Source organism: Megascapheus bottae, unplaced genomic scaffold (genome assembly GCF_031878675.1).
Source record: "Megascapheus bottae isolate mThoBot1 unplaced genomic scaffold, mThoBot2.hap1 HAP1_SCAFFOLD_118, whole genome shotgun sequence".
NCBI classification, from domain to species: Eukaryota; Metazoa; Chordata; class Mammalia; order Rodentia; family Geomyidae; genus Megascapheus; species Megascapheus bottae.
The window spans coordinates 291,942-311,967 of record NW_028327300.1 but is presented as its reverse complement, the minus strand read 5'-3'; the positions used below and the strand labels follow the sequence as shown (position 1 = coordinate 311,967).

Sequence of the window (20,026 nt, the reverse complement as noted above, 5' to 3'; positions counted from 1 at the left end):
AACTTCTTATTAAATTCTTATTAACTCATTAGAGAATTTAAAAAAAAAAGCACTGCTCAAATTAACCACATCAACCATTAGTCTTCTCTCAGTTTGTGAATCCCATTTGCTCTCAGGAATAACAAGGAATGAGATCAGATGATAAATGATAGTATTTATGGGCTGTTTGGGTTGCAATTTCTCCCAGTGTGAGGGTTTAAAATCATTGGTCCTGAGCTGATCAGATTAAATCATGTTAGGTATGGCTCAAGCCTTCACATGGCTTCTTCTGAGCATTATTTGTTCTAAGTAAATATTATTTGATAATATGCAGATTCCCAATCCTACAAATAAATTTCCCCAAAGCAGTGTCTTCCATACTTACCGTGACTCTTGGGTTGCAAGAAACATAACTAGAACTGATTTGAACCAAAAGTAAGGAAGGGAAAGATTGATCGTGCTGTGTAAGAGCAGGAAGATGGCTGGGGGCTCAGATATGTAATCTGAGCTACAGAGAGGCTGAGACCTGAGGATCTTGGTTTGAAGCCAGCCCAAGCAGGAAAAGTCTATGAGACTCATCTCCAATTAACTATTCAAAAAGCCACAAGTGGAGCTGTGATTTAAGTGGTAGAATGCCAGCCCTGAGTGAAAAATCTCAGGGACAGTGCCCAGGCCTTGAGTTCAAGCCCTTGTGCCAGCACAGAAGAAAGACAGAAAGAGAGAGGAGAAAGGTGGAAGGGAAGGAAGAGAGGGAGAGGGAGGAAGGGAAGAGAAAACAAAGTGAGGCAAAGAGAGGGAGAAAGAAATCAAGAGAAAAATAGAGGAAGAGAGAGAAATAAAAGGAGACAGAGAGAAAGGCAACAGACAAGAAAATGGCTTAGTAGTTTCTTTAAAAGCATACATTTGCCATGTAACCAGCTTTCCCATGCCCTTGTACTTTTAAGAGAAAGACTATGAAAGTCTATGTCCACAAAAAGATATATAGCCAAATGTACAAGACACTATTACTCATCATTTTCAGTCAGAAATTGAAAGTTGGGGGGGGAGAAACCACCCAACAACAGACAAATGGATCAATCATGAACTACTGGACTATTGATGTGAGGATCAACAGAAACATATCTTCAAATTATTATGCTGAATTAAACAAGCCAGACCAAAACACAGAATACATATTGTAGAGTTCCCTGGACACAAAATACTAGAAAATAAAAATTACTTGTGACGGAAACAGATCGGTGGTTGCCTGGGGTTTAGAGGGCAATGAAGAGAAAGGCCTCAAAGGGGCTCCAGTACACGCTGGGATGCTGTGGATCTATTCACGGTATTGGTGGTGACTCAAGGAACATCCTCTAATGACACACGTGAAAACGTACACAAGCTATTACATCAACCGCATCTCCTTAAAGCTGAAGAATGAAAGAAAATAGTGGGTCACACCACCAACAGCCTTCATTTCAAACAGCAGATAGGATACACGGAAAGACTGTAAACCCCACCCCGCTCATCTCTTTCTCAATTCTCCATGACGGCCTGGGCACCTCTGCAAGGTAACCTTGTCCCAACTACTGCACATGTGAGGACCTTGGGTGCTGGCAACACTAGGAGCTCAACAATCAAGAAGGCCCCCACTCTGCTTTGGTCTGTCTGCACAAGACCACAGATAGACTCTACATGCCTGTGTTTCCTTTCAGGCCACTACTTAGAAATGGGAGGAGGGAGGAGGAAAGGGAGGAGGAGGGAGGAGGAAGAAGGAGGGAAGAGGAAGAAGGAGGAAGAAGGAGGGAGGAGGAGGAAGGAGGGAGGGGGAGGGGGAGGGGAGGGAGGGGGAAAGGAGGAAAGAGGGAGGGGGAGGAAGGAGGGAGGGGGAGGAAAGAGGGAGGGGGGAGGAGGAGGGAGGGGAGGGGGAGGAGGAGGGAAGGGGAGGGGGAGGAGGAGGGAGAGGGAGGGGGAGGAGGAGGGAGGGGGAGGAGGAGGGAGGGGGAGGAGGAGGGGAGAGGAGGAGGAGGACAAGGACCACGACAACAACAACAAAGAAGGAAGGAGAGATAGGTAGAGGGAGAAGAAAGAGAAGGAAGATGAGAGGGATGGTGGGAGAGAAAGAATTGGCCCTATTTGAGATGTGTATTCACCCCTGTCGTTGGGAGGTAGGTCTAGTTCCAGAAGAAATAGATACCCAAACACAGTCTCAAAAGGGATTCATCGTAAGCCAAAACTATATTGCAATTTTTTTATCTCTTCTACTGAGAACGATGAAAGGACTGACGCTGATCAAGATGCATGTGCTCATAAACTGACATGTGGAAGTGAAACTCCTTTGTACAACGAGTGAAAGATTATAATAAAGTTACAATAAAAATATAACGGCTACAAATATGTATTTAAATCACGCAATTTTTTTAGTGTAGGCAAATCAACTGTTGACTGAAATATTAGGTGGTAAATGGCTGACATTAAGTGTGAGGTCTGACACGGCCAATGCTACTAAACAGTAAATTCTATCTGACGCCGAGTGACTCCAGGTTGTGCCTTTTGCCTCAATCCAAGTGTTTTCTATGAGTTGGGCATGATCTTGCACACCTGTAAGCCCAGAACTTGAGAGGCTGAGGCAGAGAACCTCAAATTCACTGTCTCAAAAGACACAAAAGGACAGCAAGCAAACATTATTTTCTGTACCACACTCTGTTCTCAATTTCTCAAATTCTTGATCTAAATTTAAAACATTTGCCTAGGTCTTGAGTTGAGCTCTCAACACCAAAAAAAATGAAAACAAGAAGAAAACCCTGATAATCATTCCATATTTTTAAAAAATCTATCTTTGTGGCCTTCAAGTCCCTCAGGTCAGCCTTGTACAGAAAACAGCAGAGGAATGGGTAGCAAAAGACTGAAGGTTACCCCAAAACTACTTCCCAGGATGCTCTTTACAGGCAGGGGATGGCATTGCTTTTCAGTTGCCAAAGCACATTTCCAACATACCAGACACTGGTGAGTCACCTCATAGTTCCTGTGGTTTAGGCCCAGCTTACCTGGTCTGCAGCTTGTGGACCCCGTGTCCAGACAGCCGCGTGACTGGAGAAGAGTCTGCTGCTGCAGAGACATCATCCCCTTGATGGCTGGCTGATGGAGTTCACTTTGAGGCTGCATGACGAAGGGAAAGGCCAGAGACGTGAGGTACCCCCAACCCTTCAGCCACTCTTCTTCCATCTAGAAATGCAAGGGCGTTGTCATGTAAAAGGGCAGGGCTTACAGACTGCCTTGCAGCTGTGAAAAAAAAAATCAACATGAGGGCGAAAGGCTTTGAAACCCAGCCATCAAACAGCAACTTCCCTGTTCCTGGAGATCTGTAGGAGAGCTCTTTCTTGGGGTGCACCTGTAGAACCTTCGAGTCTAATCTAAAATACCCTGTCAAGAAGAAGCTGAGGAGCAAGCACAGCCCAGGTAGAAGAGAAGAAGCATGCCGCCATCAGCGGGCTTCGCAGTGGATCAGAACTCTTTAACCCTTGCACCTGGACTGGGACCAGGTGGGGTTGATTCTACCAAGACTCTGCTTGTAAACAACCCACACCTCTAGTTCCCCTGCCCTGGCCAATCAGATGAAAAAGCCATCACTCCTGGCCAATGGACAGACAGGTCTTTTGGTATGCTCTTGTCTCCAACCTTCAATAAAGCCATTGTTTTTCCTTTCAAAGAGCATGTGGGGCCTGTGACCTTCACATGGTCACGAATTCCATCCTTGCACCCTTCCGTTACTTGAAGCTTCTCTCCCTCCCTCTCTCTTGTTCCTCTCTCTCGCCCCCGTCCTGTTCCCCCTCCATTTTTCTATTTCATTCTCTCTCTACTGAAGTTATCCTGTGTCGTCTCTCCCCTCTGTAGTAAATCTCTCTCTACTTCCTACTATACTCTTTTAAGGACCCCTTGGTTGGCTACATAGGAGCTAGTTTTTGTTTGGAGAGTAAGCTTAAGGAATTATCTAATATTCTCCTGTGTGTGTTGTGTTGTGTGTTGAGACTTGAACTCAGGCTTGGGCACTGTCCCTAAGCTTTTTCCTTTTTTTTTTTTTGCTCAAGGCTAATGCTCTACCACTTGAGCCACAGATCTACTTTTGGCTTTTTTTTTCAGTAGTTAATTGGAAATAAGAGTGTCAGGTACGGGGCCGGGAGTTTGGCCTACCGGTAGAGTGCTTGCCTAGCATGCATGAAGACCCAGGTTCGATTCCTCAGTAATACATACATAGAAAAAAGCTGGAAGTGGTGCTGTAACTCAAGTGGTAGAGCACTAGCCTTGAGAAAAAGACTAAGGATGGGCCAGGAGTTTGGCCTAGTGGTTAAAGTGCTTGCCTAGCATGCATGAAGACCCGGGTTCAGTTCCTCGGTACCACATATAGAAAAAAGCCGAAGTGGTGCTGAGGCTCAAGTGGTAGAGCTCTAGCCTTGAGAAAGTCCAAGGACAGTGCTCAGGCCCTGAGCTCAAGCCCAGGACTGGCAAAAAAAAAAGAGAAAAAGACTAAGGACAGTGCTCAGGCCCTGAGTTCAAGCCCCATGACTGGCAAAAAAAAAAGTCTCAGGTACTTTCTGCCCAGGATGGTTTTGAACCATAAGCTACCTGCTGAATTACAGAATGCATACCTGTCCAACGGGCCCGTTAGACTACCTTCTTTCTACATCAGAAAGAAATGTCCCACAAACATCCTTGGAATGGAAGTGATGGTTTCTGGGTCCATCTTGAGTCTTGGTACAGGACACCAGTAAAGAGAGGAAAATAGGAAAAGACTCTTGTTCCACATCACTGAACCTAAATAGAGTTCATGCTGTAGGGACATTAAAATTCTTGTCCTTTTCTTTTCCCCCTCAAGCCTTTTATGACTTCTGATTTCCCATCTGAGCGAGATGATGAAGAAGAAGCCTCCTATAAAGACAAGAGCGGGCAGAGACAAAGCAAGCCCTGAAACTTCTGGGATACACATAAATGCCGGGTGCCTAAGGATGTTTAAATTTCAGACAACCAACGATTCTTTTTTTTTTCTTTGAGGGCAAGTAGGATCTAAATATTGCATGAAACAGACTTCTTTTGGCAAAATGATTCACAGTCTATCTACAGTTCAGATCTAACCGGGTATCTTGCACCTTACCTGACATCTCTGCTCTTTTCCTCCATTCGCACCCAGCTGCCAGGTGTGCCAGGGTCTAGACAGCATCTCAGCTGATGCTGACTCGACTGCAGAGACCATGCCCCGAACCACAGGCCAGACCACGGTGGTTCCGTTGACACTGCGTCCTGACACACAATCACCTTGGGTTGTCCATTTCTCAGTGTGTGAAGAGCAGGCATCGAGGGGAACCATCAACCAGCAATCCACCTCATAGACATTGTAGCCCTCCTCTTCCTGGGGACCCTGGAGAAAGCAGTGATCTGAATGAGTTCTGAGCAGACTCCCACAGGGGACAGGGACCTGCTTGGATGGTAGAAGGCAACCCTAGGGTCCTTATGAGGATACTAATGTCCTCAGACCCCTGCCAAATGAAATCACATGGTGGAGGGTGGGGGACAGGGGCTGGGTGTCTGGCTGGCCTCAACACCTGTGCGGAAATAGCAGCAATTCTTCAGGACCTGGAATCCAACTGGAGAGTATGATGAGAGATTGCCTTCAGCAATATAGTGGATTCTAAGACACTGGACCAGCAGCGACATCTCCGGCTACTTGATTCCCCAAGCATGGCCTTGCTTCCTCTGTTCCTCACCTTTAGATTTCTTTTCTGCCTAATGCCATCAGCCACCTTTTCTGTCGTCTCTTGTGCCACAGAAACTCCAGCTGCTACACTTCTGCAGGGAAAGAATGAATTAAATTATATTACATTGGAGTTTTAGAGAACTTTTGTTTTGTCACAAGTCTAGCTTTGTTGGTTTTTTTTGTTTGTGTGTGTGTGTGTTGTTGTTGTTTTTAAAATGAAGTCTAGAGAAACATTACCAACCCACATAAGTTTCTTGTTCTCCAGAGCTGACGACACAGATAATGAAGCCTAATGTTGATAATGATTGTTCTAGACAAAAGATAGCAGGGAGGATGGAGGGAGGGAGGAAGAGAGAGAGAGAGAGAAAGAGAGAGAGAATCATAATATTTTTAAAAAGTATGTCATGGGTTGCATTCATTTGGACACAAATAAGAAACCAGGCAGATACCAGGAGACCAGACTGAGTATTTTAAGTTTGTCATGCTTGAATAATGGATTATTGTGTGCAGGCCGATGATGGAATAATTCCACCAATCCCAACACTCTCCCCACCACCACCAGAAAAAAAAAATCATGCACTTTTCCCCTGCTGCCAAATACACAAAGAAAGCAGGACACCAGAATGAAATCTGTGCCGTAGGGAAGGAGTCCATTTCCTTCTCCTCTTGGGACTTCTCAGCAGGTAAATATTGATTACATTTTCCCAGTACCTCGAGCCATTATTTCTGATATGGCCACCTGCTCCCAGATATGAATTCCACATACCCACCCTCTGCCCCTCCCCCAAGGTCTCCATAAGGATAGCACATCAACTGAGGAGAAAATTCTTTTTTTCTCCTGAAGAAGCTTGGCAAGAAAGACCTCTAATTAGGAGCATTTAATCCCTGTCTCTAATACTTGTTTCCTCAGAAAATGACAACACGTGTCCACCCCGCAGATCGTTCTTCACCTCACACCACACCTGACGTTTGAGAAGACAGGGACACCAGGCGAGGCCCAGAAGGTAGGACCAGGCTGGAAGACAACAGTGTCAGAGGCCTGGCACTTTTTGGTTCTCAGATGAATTATTGATGTCGCCTCAGGGATTTGTGGAGCGGCAGCGGTGGCAGGGGTGAGGAGACGGCTGGTGGTTTGTCCTGGAATTGGCACAAGGGCTGGTAATTAAGCCTGCTGACACTTCCAGGGTACCAATACTACTGCCAGCTGGCTGTCAAGTGCCCACCGTCTGATCCTGCCATCCACAGGAATACATTGTGGGCAAGATTTATGCACGGCCGTCTGTGGACGTCTGTCTCCTGACACTAGCTCTGTGGTCATGAGGGGGTGGGAGTGTTGGCTGTGTATGGCCTCAGCGAACCCTCCAGCTGCTGAGTCTAAGTGCTAGCCCAGCTTCCAAGAGCATGTAGTAAAATTCCACTGCAGAAGGCAGGCCATGGAAGGAATGGTTCTGCTCTAGGTTGGGTTCCACTCAGCACCATAGAGCCAGCACCCTAGAATTACTCCACACCTGCAAGGCTGCATTTATCCACTAGCTCCATCTGCTGCTGGGTGACTTCCAGGGACGTTCACTCTGGACGCTGCCAGCTCGTCCTTCACCCTGAGCATCTGCCTGCAGGACAGAAGAGCCCTCAAGAAGACAGCTGCCTAGTGGTAGAGTGCTTGCCTAGCATGCATGAAGCCCTGGGTTTGATTCCACATACATAGAAAAGGCCAGAAATGGTGCTATGACTCAAGTGGTAGAGCATTAGCCTTGAGAAAGCTCAAGGACAATGCCCAGGCCCAGGACTGGTCAAAAAAAAAGAAAACTAAAAAAGGAACCAATAGCCAACACTAGGTGACTGTGATTAGTTAAGCATGCTCTATGCATCCATCCAATGAAATACAACTCAGTCAAGAAGACTGAGTATATATGTGCAAGCATTGAAGAAAAGTTATTGATTTGAAAAAATAGATCACAAAGTTGTATATTCCATACTATGATTATGTCCAGTGGGGTTTCAAATATATTGAGGGGGATGCTATTCCTGTGTCATTTCATTTTCTCACCTCTAATTTTATAAAAGGTTCAATTCTGGGGTTTAAGAAACTCAATAACACAATGAATTCTCTTTTCAGTACCATGAATTACCTTTTCACTTGGATTGCAAGAAAGACACTCATATAACTGAGATTGACCTCAGGAGAGCAGAGAGAAAGGGAGAATTGATGACTGGTTTTTCCTCCCCTGCCCTTGCCTATTTGTTTACTTTGTTATTTGTTTCTTTATTTAGAACCAGGGTTTAAACTCAGGGCCTTGGACTCACTTCACTTGCTTGTTTGACTGACACTCCAACTCAAGCTAAGCCTCCAGCCTGACTTCTTCCTGAATATTTTGAAGATGGAGTCTCACGGGCTTTTTAGTCTGGATTGGGCTCATAACACAATCCTCTGAGTTCAGCCTCCTGAGTAAGCGCGAGCTGCCAGTAGCCAACTGGTTCTTTCTTTGCACTGTTTCTCCCCTCTGACCTTGGCTTTTTTTGTTTGGATGGACCCCTCCATCTTGCCACCCTCCACCACGCTCACCCCCAATTCTGTGTAATTTCCAATTTCATTCAGAAAGGAAAGCCAGGATGTCAAACTTCAAACTAAGAGGTGCTCTATGTTTCACACTCATTGATAATCTTTCCCAGTGTACAGTTCATTTGAGGCACCCCAATTCCTTTCCTCTGGTCTGCTGTCAGCTCTGTCCTGAAGAGTTAACGCTCTTTTTGAAATAGAGTCCAAGAGAGTTGGGCCCAAAAGAAGATAAGCATATGTTTGTGCAAGCTGGAAAATTGTCCTATATGGAACAGAGTCAAAATAAATCAATAAAAGCAGTTTCGGGCAGGCACGACAGAGAAAAAAACTGTTAATTACTAGTATTACCATTGATAGCTATTCATTTGAGACTTTTGTTCAGTAAAGGCAATTGTTTGCTCCTGTTATATAACCAAAATCAAGAGAATTTACAAAGAACGAGAGAGGGGGAAAAATCTTCTCAGCTGAAACTCAGACAAAAGGCTTGAAGGGAAAATGAGACAAGCGATATTTTCTGGGGATTTACTGAGACAAATCAGCTCAGAAAAGACACAAACCTGTTCGTTTCATCCCAACACCATCCATTCTCGTCTGGTTTTATTCCTTGCATATAAATTTCAAGTTTGAAAGGACCCAGATATAGAACCTTTTAAGATACTTCTCCACATTGAAAAGATTTCCTCCTTCTCAAAAGGGATTTTTGTTCTTAGCCGAATCCTTTGAAAAAAATTATATATATATATACATATATATAATTACACATACACATACACAGCCAAATCCTGAAGATCTCTGTAGTCCCAAAGACCTGAGTTCAATATCTATTTCTACTCCAACAAGGCTCCATGACAGTTGACAGTTTGCAAAGGGTTGTCTGAACATCTCTGCTCCTGTGTAAAGTGAAGATAATACCCACAGAACCATGCCCATCTAATCCTGCTTGAGGCCCTCCAGCTCTCAGCGTCCAGTCAGAGACAGGAAGTGACTTGAGCATGTCAAACAGAACTATAATGTAGGGGAACTGTTACATAAATAATAAAAGACCTAAGCCCCGAACAGAACCATGAGGCAACTCCGTGTTGGTGAAATAGCTCTGCAAGTCTAGTTAGAGGTTGTAAAGATTCCATGGGAAAGCATAGCAATTCTTTTTTTTTTGCATTTTTTTATTGTAATTAGTAAAAGGGTTACATGATATTTGCCAGATAGAAGGTGCATTAATTCACGTACATTGATACCCTTTCACATGTCTTGGTACCCATTTCCCTACCCCCCACCTGTCTTGGTTTTCCCCCCTTCCCTATCAAATAACCAAATACAAATAAATTCAATATATCAGATAACAAAGTGAGATACTATAACAATATGAGATAACCAAGGGACAGCAAAGGAGATGAGAGACAACATAGTACATTAAGGACAACAATTATTCATTATATGGCTTTTGTTTCAATATCCTGGAGGTCCTTTCAATTAGCTTCATACTATATGGCCTTATGTATCAAGGTTTTGCTCTATTGCAAATCTCAAAGCATAGTAATTCTAAATAAAGACTGGGGATGTCACTCCAGTAGAGTGTTTGCATAACAACTGCAGGGTCCTGAGTTCAAGCCCCAAACTCAATTTTGAGTTCAATTTTGCTGGTTCTGGGGCTTGAACTCAGGGCCTGGGCTCTGTCCCTGAGCCTCTTTGTGCTCAAGGATAGTGCTCTACCACTTGAGCCACAGCACCACTCCCTCGAGGGATATTCTTATATAGTTTCAGCACCCAGAAGAGCCATAGAGCTTTTCCTTCTAGAAACCAGAAAGACAGTGGGGTCATATTGGCCATCTTTGATCACATGACCTCCCTGGACCAATCCCATAGATGCAGAGAAATGGACTGGATTGGTATATCTATCTGCCTGTGGATCAGATTGATCTCTATCCAAACCACCTGGACTAAAATAATAGTAATAATAACAACAGCAGCAACTATCACCATCATCAAAGTAGTATTAACCGAAAGGGAAGGAAAGAGATCCTAAGAGGTAAACTAAGAGGTGTCAACCTTCACCAAGACAAAAAACAAGTAACTCTTTTTGATCATAATTTACTTGAATATTTAATATTTTACTACTTTTCAGAGAATAGTATCTCTAGTGCACAAATGAGAATAGCAAAGTTGCAAGAGTTTAAGGAAGTTACCCAAGGTCCCAGAGTTGGAAAATGGTTGTGCTTAGGCTTGAACCCACCACATGTCTCTACTATTAAAACTCATGTCTCTTCTTCTACACCATGCTGGTATCTTACTGAGTAGCAAGCATGGAGCATGAAATAATCCAAAGTGATTGCTTGGGGGCCAGTGAATGTCTTAATCTTCATTGTTAAATACTAAAATCTGCATGTGCACGTGTGCTCATTTCCTGGGGTCATAAATTGAATATTCACTCCCTTCCATTTCCCATTAAAACATAGCATGAATTAAAGGGTTTCATTTTCATCACTCAAATAGAGACCTTAAGCCCCATGCTGGAGGCTTACCCCTGTAATCCTAGCTACTCAGGAAGCTGAGATATGAGGATCATGGTTCAAAGCCAGCCTGAGATATGAGGATCATGGTCTGGAAAGTCCATGAAGCTCTTATCTCCAATTAACCAACAAAAACCTGGAAGTGGAGCTGTGACTCAAGTGGTAGAATGCTAGCCTTCAACAATTTAAAAAAAAAAGCAGCTCAGGAACAGTGCCCAGGCCCTGAGTTCAAGGCCCAGTACTGGCACAAATAATAATAAAATAATAATAATAATAATAATAATAATAATAGTTTATCCTTTACCGATTGATGGATCTCACACATACTTAGAACTCCAACTACCTGGTCCTCAACCCAATGAAGTTACAGGGTTTGCTCTAAGAGTGTAAAACTTGAGTCATGGCATCTCTGGTCATAAAAGAAATGCAAATCAAAACAACTTTAAGATTCCACCTCACTCCATTTAGAATGGCTAGGATCAAGAAATCTAATAATAACAGATGCTGGAGGGGAGGTGGACAGGAGGGATCACTACTACACTGTTGGTGGGAGTGCAAACTTGTTCAACCTCTATGGAAAGCAGTATGGCAGTTCCTCAAAAGACTAAATATAGAGCTTCCCTATGACCCAGCAATTCCACTACTTGGCATTTACCAATCGTCCAGAAACAAGGACCTACTAAATCCACTAGCACAACAATGTTCATTGCAGCACTATTCACCATAGCAAAGATATGGAACCAACCCAGATGTCCCTCAGTTGATGAGTGGATCAACAAGATGTGGTATTTATACACAATGGAATTCTATGGTGCTCTCAGAAAGAATGACATCACCCATTTGTAAGGAAATGGAAAGACTTAGAAAAAAATCATATTAAGTGAAGGAAGCCAGACTCAAAGGAACATAGGCTCAATGGTTTCCCTCATTTACAATAATCAGTAGAAACCTTGGGCTCTCCTAGGAGAGGTTCACAATAGAGCAAAACCTAGATACATAAGGCCATACAGTATGATGCTAAATGAAAGGATCTCTAGGATATAGAAACAGAAGCCATATAATGAGTGATTGTTGTCCTTTTGCTGTCCCTTTATCTCATATTGTTACAATATTTCACCTTGTTATCTGATATATTTTATATACGCTTAATTGAAATAGGAGAGGGAAGGGGGAAAATCAAGATGTATGGGGAGAGGGGGAGGGAAATGGGAACCATGACATGAGAAAGGGTATCAATATTTATGAAGTAATGTACCTTCTATCTGATGAATATAATGTAACCCTTCTATTAATTACAATAAAAATATATGAAAAAAATTGAGTCATGGCCAGGCTTCCTCCAGGTCCTTCAGAAGTGAAACTCCAGTTGTTCAGGTCTATCACCTTTCTTGAGTACATTTCCCCTCAGTCATTTACTGTGATCCGATACCCCAAGGACCCTTGTTCAGAAATGGCAGGGCGCTGTCACTGCCAACTGCAGGGAGAGCTCCTTCCTATAGCTGTTACAGGCCCCCTTGTCTCCTTCCTGCATCTGCACTTGGGACCACAAGAGGCAACGTGCACAATGGCAATCTCTTAATAGGATTATATCTTTTTCTGCACATCCCATCTCTAGGGATTATTGTCATTTGTCTCCTGCAAATGACAATCCAGCTTCTCCGGGCTCCCTGGTTGCTGGGGGAGAAATGTTACCGCATAGCTTGTGTCGGATGATGTTTTATAATCATAGCAGAAATCCAATATTAATAGAACTGTCTGGGTAAAAAGGTGCGTGCGCTGTTTGTGGAGCCACACGGGTATCCCTGATGTCTGGAAACACCCCTCCCCCGCGATTTCTTTACTCTGGCATTTCTCCTGTAGACATAAAATTTTAAATCAAGTTGGACCACAGGCACATATGGGACTATTATGAGGACATCCTGCTTACTCTCCCACAGTCCGACAGACACTTTGCACTGCCAACCCTTCATAATGCTCAATGGTGTTTACCATTTTTCCTAAGATACCCTTCTTTTTAATCCCTGCTTGTCCAAACACATCCTCCTCCGATTGCCTTCCGAGAGCACCTCACTCCGCAATGGTGTTTGACTTCCTGGTGGCAATGAGTCTCCAACTCCTTTGTGACCATTGCCTGTATTTTTCGCCTGAACCTCTTTTAACCGCTCACAATTATGGGGGCAGGGGGAGTCAAGGTCCTGGCCCTTGACTTCATCCTAACTTAGAAAAGAATGGGGGCTGAGAAGGATGAAAATGTTCCCCTCTCTCTATTAGTCCCCTCAAACACCCCTCACCCCCAACCACCCAGCTGGGGGGACTATGACACTCCTCCCAAAAGAGTGCCCCACACAGCCACGGTTATAGCAAGAGCTCTTGAGAGTAGTAGTGGGGCTGGCCCACAGATCTCACACTAAGAGAATGGGGTTTGTTGTTCTGTTTCCCTGAAAAGAAAGAGAGGGTCAGAGAGGTTACTGGTTTGCCCAAGGTCACTGAAAGGGAAAACCACCATTAGAAATCCTAGCTTGTCTAAACCCAGCAGCATCTCAGGGATATGATTCGTACAGAGCCTCTGATGGTGGGTGGAGGGGTCCGTTACAAAAATCTCTTTTCCAATTTGACACAAGATGTCCAAGAGAAAGCCTTCCTTCACAGAGTTAAAAAAAAAATCAATGATGTGAGCCCATCCTGGAGTCCCAGCTGGGCTTGAGATCTCAGCACTGCCCTTCTTACTCCATGTCTCCTGACCCCAGTGAACAATTTGGAACCAAGTTACAATTTCCTTTTCATTCTCATTAAGCAGAATACTCCTCTTTAACAACCCTCCCTAAACCACCCCCCATCTACAACCCTCCCTGAGCTTTGCTTGACTATAAAGCGCTCTATTTCTCTGTGATCTTTATGTCCTTAGAAATTACAACATGCTGGCATAGGTATTTAATTATTGAAAGGAGATGTGCCTTGTAAAATATTGTACCTGCAGGTTTGCTCATGCAAAGTAAGGATGGATCCCACTTGGCCAGACAAAACCTTTGCTATGCTAGAGCTTTGTTCTGGAATAAATCTTGGTTTGTGAAATATGCATCCTATAAGAGCACTTCTGGGTTCTGCCTAGAACTGGCCAAACTAAAACACCTTTCCCTTTTTTAAATGAAACTAAACCTTGCTTTTACATAATACTGAGCTGACCCCCTCCTAGGCTGGGAATTTAAAGAACACTTTTAGGGGTAGGGAAAAAAAAACAGATGTCAGATGATCCATCACAGAGTTTCTTTTCCAAGGCTGGAAAGAGCTCCACCACCACACTAAGGATAAAAGACAACAGATAAACGTCAAAGTTTGAACTCTGCTCAAAGACATACAAAAGCTTAGGTTGCAGGGAAAGCTCTCTGTGCTGTCCAATATGATAGACATGCTGGTACCATCCAATATTATTGGTTTTGACTTCTAATCCATGGATTTGACTTCAGATGTGTCTGGAATATCCAAAGCAGTGGAATTTCAATTTTACATCATAATGTAATCCATTTAGATTTAGTTGCATGGAGCATCATGTAATCCAGGCTTATCCTATTGGACAGTGAATGCAATTACTGATCAATATTCCTAAAGAACATAGAAGTAAACATGCTCAAAAATATTTGCCAGTGGAATCTGGTAATTTAGAAGAAGGATGAAAGAGCATGATTGAATCAGATTTGTCCTGGGGAATTCAAGGTTGGTTTAGCAGAAGAAGGAAGGGAAGGGAAGGGGAAGGGAGGGGAGGGAAGGGGAGGGGGAGAGAGAGGAGAGGGGAGGGGGAGCGAAGGGGAGGGGAGGGGAAGGAAGAGGAGAAAGAAAGAAAAAATAAAAAAAGAAAGAGGGAAGGAGGGAGGGAGGGGAAAGGAAAGGAAAGGAAATCAATGTCAGCGATTTAGTGGCACAAATTCATGGAATCCCAGTACTCACAAAGAGGAAGCAGGAGGATCACAAATTCAAGGTCAGACTGGGATATAGACCGAGAACCTGGCTCAAAGAAAAAAAATCAGGTATGGTAGCGCATACATGTAATCCCAGCTGTGTAGGAGGATTCAAATTAAAACCCTATCTGAAAAATAATCAACCCCAAAAGAGGGCTGGGGGCATTGCTTAAGCAGAAGAGTGCTTGCTGAGTAGACATGAGGCCCTGAGTTCAAATTCCAGCAAAAAAGGAGAGAGAATACTTACCTGACTTGAAAAGTAACCTCGTATGTGGTAAGAGTTCTATTAATACTAATTAGAATCAGCTCTATTAACCTTAGCTCATGAATATATTGCTATACTATGTCATTAATGTTATTAATATATCATTCATAGTATATTAATAGGAATACACTCATACTAACTTATTCCTGTTAAATACTGTTTAGGATTTCACTGTTCCCTTTTCTTAGGCTGTGAGTGTTACACCTCCCTGAGATTTTTTTTTTGTGTAACAAGAGGCTCCCCTGACACTGAGCCTCATGTGTTCTGAGAGTCCGGGGATCCCCAGATCTGGGCCCCCCGCCATGCCCCACATGGGCTGGCTTCTCCAACACATGCAGCTGCTCTGTTGGCTGACCCAATCCAGGCCAGTGACTCTGCTTCTCTCCTGCTTGCCTCAGCAGTTTTGCTTCCCAGCCGTCCACACTCCCAATGGCTCCAATACGTCCAAAGATGAGCACTTCCAAACCCTGAATTATTTACATCTGAGAGGCTCCATGGGTCCTTTCTCCCTCCAATTCTGCCAGCCCCTCCCCCCTTCCAATGAATCATAGCAAATTTGAATCTTGGCCATACACACACAAAGTGAAGTTTTGTTTTTTACTTAGAAGGTTCCTCTGGTACACCCAGGAGAAAAAGGGCAGAAAAAGATGGAGGTGGACAGTGGCTTGCAAAGGAAAAGGGAAAGAAAAGCAAACAACAACAATAACAATAAAGCAACTCTTGCTGAATCAGTAACTAGCAGTAATAGATTTTTTTAAAAAAATCACTTCCAGGCTCAGTTGGGGAAAACAAGATACATTTCCTTGCAATAATTGAAAGAGTGGAATGTTTCATTCCCAGAGAAACTACAGCTGTTTTGACCTATTCCTGGCTTTAGGTTGGACTATTATTTGCATTCTCTGAATTATTATTGTTGTTATTTCTTTTCCTTTCTTAACATGGTAGCATTTAGGAATGGAGCCAAGTTATAGCCTGATTAAAGTCTTTCACTCTGAATTAAAGGTTTTGAATCCAGCCTTAGGCTTCAGCCTCAGATTTTTGTTGCTGTAGCTGCTGTTTTCCATCCACACCTCCCCATCTCCAGGGGAGAAGAATAGAACTAGAAATCAGTCCGCTGCAGGCACACCCCTCTGAGGTTACACCAATTGGCTCCAAGGAGGGTGCCACTGCTGTTTTGGATGTTATAAGGCCACTGTGGCTGCAACCAGGCCAGTAAGGGGACAAAGGACATCTCCCTGAGGGAAAGGCCAAGGGAAGAGAAGGACCCTTCCCAAGCATTCTCATGTTCTAGAAAAGTCACTCTCCTTGCAATTCCTTTTTTCATCTCAAGAGTTCTGATAACTCACACCTGTAATCTCAGCTACTCAGAAGTCTAAGATCTAAGGATGGCGGTTCAAAGCCAGTCCTGGCAGAAAAGTCCCTGAGACTCTTACCTCCAATAAACTATCAAAAAGCCAGAAGTTAGGGGTGTGGCAAGTGGTAGAGCACCAGCCATGCAGCTGGGGATAGCAGGCAGGAATATGAGTGTGAGGCCTTGAGTTCAAGCACCGGTAGTGACAAGTTCATTCATCAATTCACTTCAGTCACCTGTAACATGAGATCATAAGAGCACCTAGGTCAAAGTGTTGGGTCTGAGATATTTACAGATGCACTGATCAGTAATCAATCAATGCTGGCTGGTGTGTACTGCTCCTCTTTAAGGTGCTTTCTCTACCTGATCATCTAGCATGTCATCTTCCCATGTCTGCCAAGATCGCACTTGCCGATAATGGAAAAAGCACAAACCATACACGTGTGTGCGTACAGGCTTGCACACACACACACACACACACACACACACACACACACACACACACACACACCACTTGTCTGTCGAAATAGGCTCTTTTCTGCCCAGGAGGGCCTTAGACTGCCATCTTCCCAATCATTGCCTGCTGAGCAGCAGAAATTATAGATGTCAGCCACCAAGGCCTGGCTGATAGAAAGATCTCTCTAGAAGACAGCTCAGTGGGCCCTTGGACCATAATCCTCCTCTGTCTATGCTTCAACATGGAGCTGGGATTTCAGGTGTGCACTACTGTTGGTTTGGTGGTTGAAATGGGGATAGGGGGAAACTCGAGCCCTGTGCAATGTCAGAGCCCACGTCCCATGTCTGTTACTTGCCTGTTGAAGGGAGGGAGGGAAAGCGGGCAATCTATCCCTACTGGGTGAAGGCTGAGAGAAGAGAAGGGGGGAGGTAAGATGGTAAGGGCTGGGAGTTTGGCCTAGTGGTAGAGTGCTTGCCTGGCATGCACAAAGACCTGGGTTCGATTCCTCAGTACCACATACACAGAAACGGTGCTGTGGCTCAAGTGGTAGAGCACTAGCCTTGAGAAAGCCCAAGGACAGCGCTCAGGCCCTGAGTTCAAGCCTCATGCCTCCGGACTGGCAAAAAAAAATTTTTTTTTTAAAAAAGGTAATCAATGCCCTTTTTGGCCACAGGCTGCTGGGTACCAGGCCATGGAGAAAAAGACAGAAGAATGTGAAAGAGCAGAAGGAGAAATGAAGCAGTCATGGACCCCGCTGCCAGGAAAGCCTGCACTGTTCTGGCTGCTGCCAGTGCCAACAGGAATGGCAGGCAGCCTGGAGCTCTTGACAGAGGATGGGGAGGAAAGCCAGGAGCGAGAGTCAGCCAGAGGGAGATGCTGGAGGGGCTTCCCCAACTGAGCAGGTGCCTGGGGAAGGAAGACCCTACCCAAGAACAGCCTTGGGAGCCACAAACAATCCCCCTCCCCAACCTGTGCCCTGGACCTCCTACTCTCCCAGATCTCAAAGCAGCTAGCCCCAGCTCTCCTTCAGCCAGGCCAGCTGCCCGGCAGGCAAGCAGATGGTGACATCTTCACTAGAGCCAAAATTACCTTTCCAGGAAAATGTCTCAACCTTCTCTGGAGGACACAGAAAGGAGCGTGCACCATGGAGAATTTCAAACTTTCTCAAGAAGCTACAGCTTCTTAAAAGTATTTGAGTGAAACAAAAATGTATTTTGACTATAGATTGTTCAGTGCCTCCGATTTAAAAAGAAAAGAAAGGTTGTTGAAAGTTGCCTATAATCTCAACCACCTGGGAGGCAGAGGTAGGAAGATGACAGTTCAAGGCTGAACTGGGAGAAAATACAAGACCTATCTGAAAACCAAACTAAAAGCCAAGGGACTGGGAACAGGGCTCAAGTAATAGAGCACCTACCTAGAAAGCACAAGGCCCTGAATTTAATCCCAGTACAAAAAAATAAATAATAATAATAATAATAATAATAATAATAATAAAACAGGTGCTGGTGGCTCATACCTGCATTCCTAGCTACTCAAGAAGCTGAGATCTGAGGATCAAGGTTCAAAGCCAGTAGGGGCAGAAAAGTCTATGAAACTCTTATCTCCAATTAACCACCTAAAAACCAGAAGTGGCACTGTGGCTCAGAATGGCAGTGTGCTAGCCTGAAAAGAAAAAGAGCTCAAGGACAGTGCCCAGGACCAGACTTCAAGTCCCATGACCAACAGAAAATTAATTAACTAACTAACTAACAGTCAGGTAGTTTCCAGAACTTTAGCTCCTTACTCCCCAACCCTGTCATCCCTTGTGAGCAGCTAGTCATGGACTAAAAATCACTGAATTAAACTATTCTATCTGTCTCTGTCTCATCCCCTCCCTCTCAAATCTCAACAGCTGGCTCCCAGATGTATGCTTACCACTGCACTTACTGCTTGCATAACAGACAGGTTCCATTATCAATGCTAATCTGTTTACCTAATTCTAGAACTCTGAGGGGCTGTGCTGGGAAATATTGCACGCTCCATTCCACATCAAGTAGGGACATGTTCGGTGAGTGATTAGCAATGTCTGCATGGAAACAGGAAGCTGGATGCATGGGTCCAGTACTCACACAGAGGGCCGCATCTTCATCACTCTGCTTCTGGACAATGTTTGACTCTAAAAAGCTCCCTTCTGACTGGAGAAAACATTTATGCTGACTATGAGACACAAATGAATGATTGAAGGCCTCCAGAGGAAAGGATTTTGAAGCAAACAAGGAATTTCTCTAGCATCTCTATCCTCAAAACTCATATGACTCCCCTGTTAGACTTCATGTCTGCATGTACTGTTGTCAAAACTACTTTTTCCTACTTCACAAGAATGAGAAGATGGGTCCCCTGGACCTCGTCACTCCTAAACTGGCCCCATCCTGTCCACTGCAGATAAGCATCAACTTGCAAATCCTAGCCTGATAGAACTATCCTAAGATGTGTAGACCTCACTGGTCAGGGACTCAAATCTCAGCTGACCAAGTGGATGGCCTTGGGGGGGAAAATTATTTGCCCTTGCCAGCCTCAGTTTCCTCCTATGCATGAGAAAAAGGAAAGAATTCGGAGCTCATGTAAGAATTAAGGAAATTACAGTTGTTCTGCTCCTAAAATCTACAGGATATTTAAGATACACTGCTTTCTTTTCCCCTCTTTTCATACCCTCAAGGCTATTTCAAGCTTTCTCCACAGGCAGTGAGTAAGGCATCAGAAATGTCTCTGTGCTGAATTAATGTAGCTGAGAAATGAGAAACCCCTCCCTGTGCCCCCAACTTGAGCCCTCCTCCTCTCTGTTTAGATTCAACTCAAAATAGCTGAACTTAGATGGAACCAGTTGGGGTCTGTCTTTGTATCTGGAGGCTTAAAAAAAAAGATTCAAACCTTAAGCCCAACAGCTGCAGGTTAGTCAAGGACCTGATTCTGACTGGTTAATTAACTTTAACCTCCAACCCAAGTCACTGTACATTTGTGCAGCTGACTCCTTTGATGCTAAAAGAATAAGCTTTTATCCAATGATTTATAATTTTTTAAAAGAAACTGTTTTAAGTAGCATAGGTGTATAGTTGTGTTTTTTTAATTAAATAGAACCAAAGCATTTCAAATGAAGAACTGTTCCTCAAAATACTAGTCTTACAAATCTTGCCAGAAATGCATTTATTAAAAGTAGGCTTCTCAATGTAGTTTAGGTACATTTAATAAATGT

General features: G+C 44.0%; 1 protein-coding gene and 1 long non-coding RNA gene across 3 annotated transcripts; both read right to left on the bottom strand.

The window, feature by feature from the left end:
• Nucleotides 1–2,460: 2,460 nt before the first annotated feature.
• On the bottom strand, nt 2,461–7,246 carry LOC150040142 (uncharacterized). Its single transcript, XM_090327383.1, has 6 exons — nt 7,216–7,246; nt 6,670–6,844; nt 5,718–5,799; nt 5,108–5,371; nt 3,006–3,183; nt 2,461–2,606 (listed from the first exon to the last, which is right to left on the bottom strand). Exons 1-6 carry the CDS (start codon nt 7,244–7,246, stop codon nt 2,533–2,535), a joined length of 804 nt encoding a protein of 267 aa, XP_090183509.1. The 3' UTR covers nt 2,461–2,532.
• A 6,441-nt stretch (nt 7,247–13,687) lies between these two features.
• On the bottom strand, nt 13,688–18,764 carry LOC150040141 (uncharacterized). 2 transcript variants are annotated; one of them, XR_016534066.1, is made up of 4 exons: nt 18,712–18,764; nt 16,423–16,576; nt 14,714–14,770; nt 13,688–14,070 (listed from the first exon to the last, which is right to left on the bottom strand). It is a non-coding gene; the product is annotated as an uncharacterized LOC150040141 (long non-coding RNA). The 2 variants fall into 2 exon arrangements; XR_016534067.1 differs by having other exon boundaries at nt 14,021–14,335.
• Nucleotides 18,765–20,026: the final 1,262 nt, after the last annotated feature.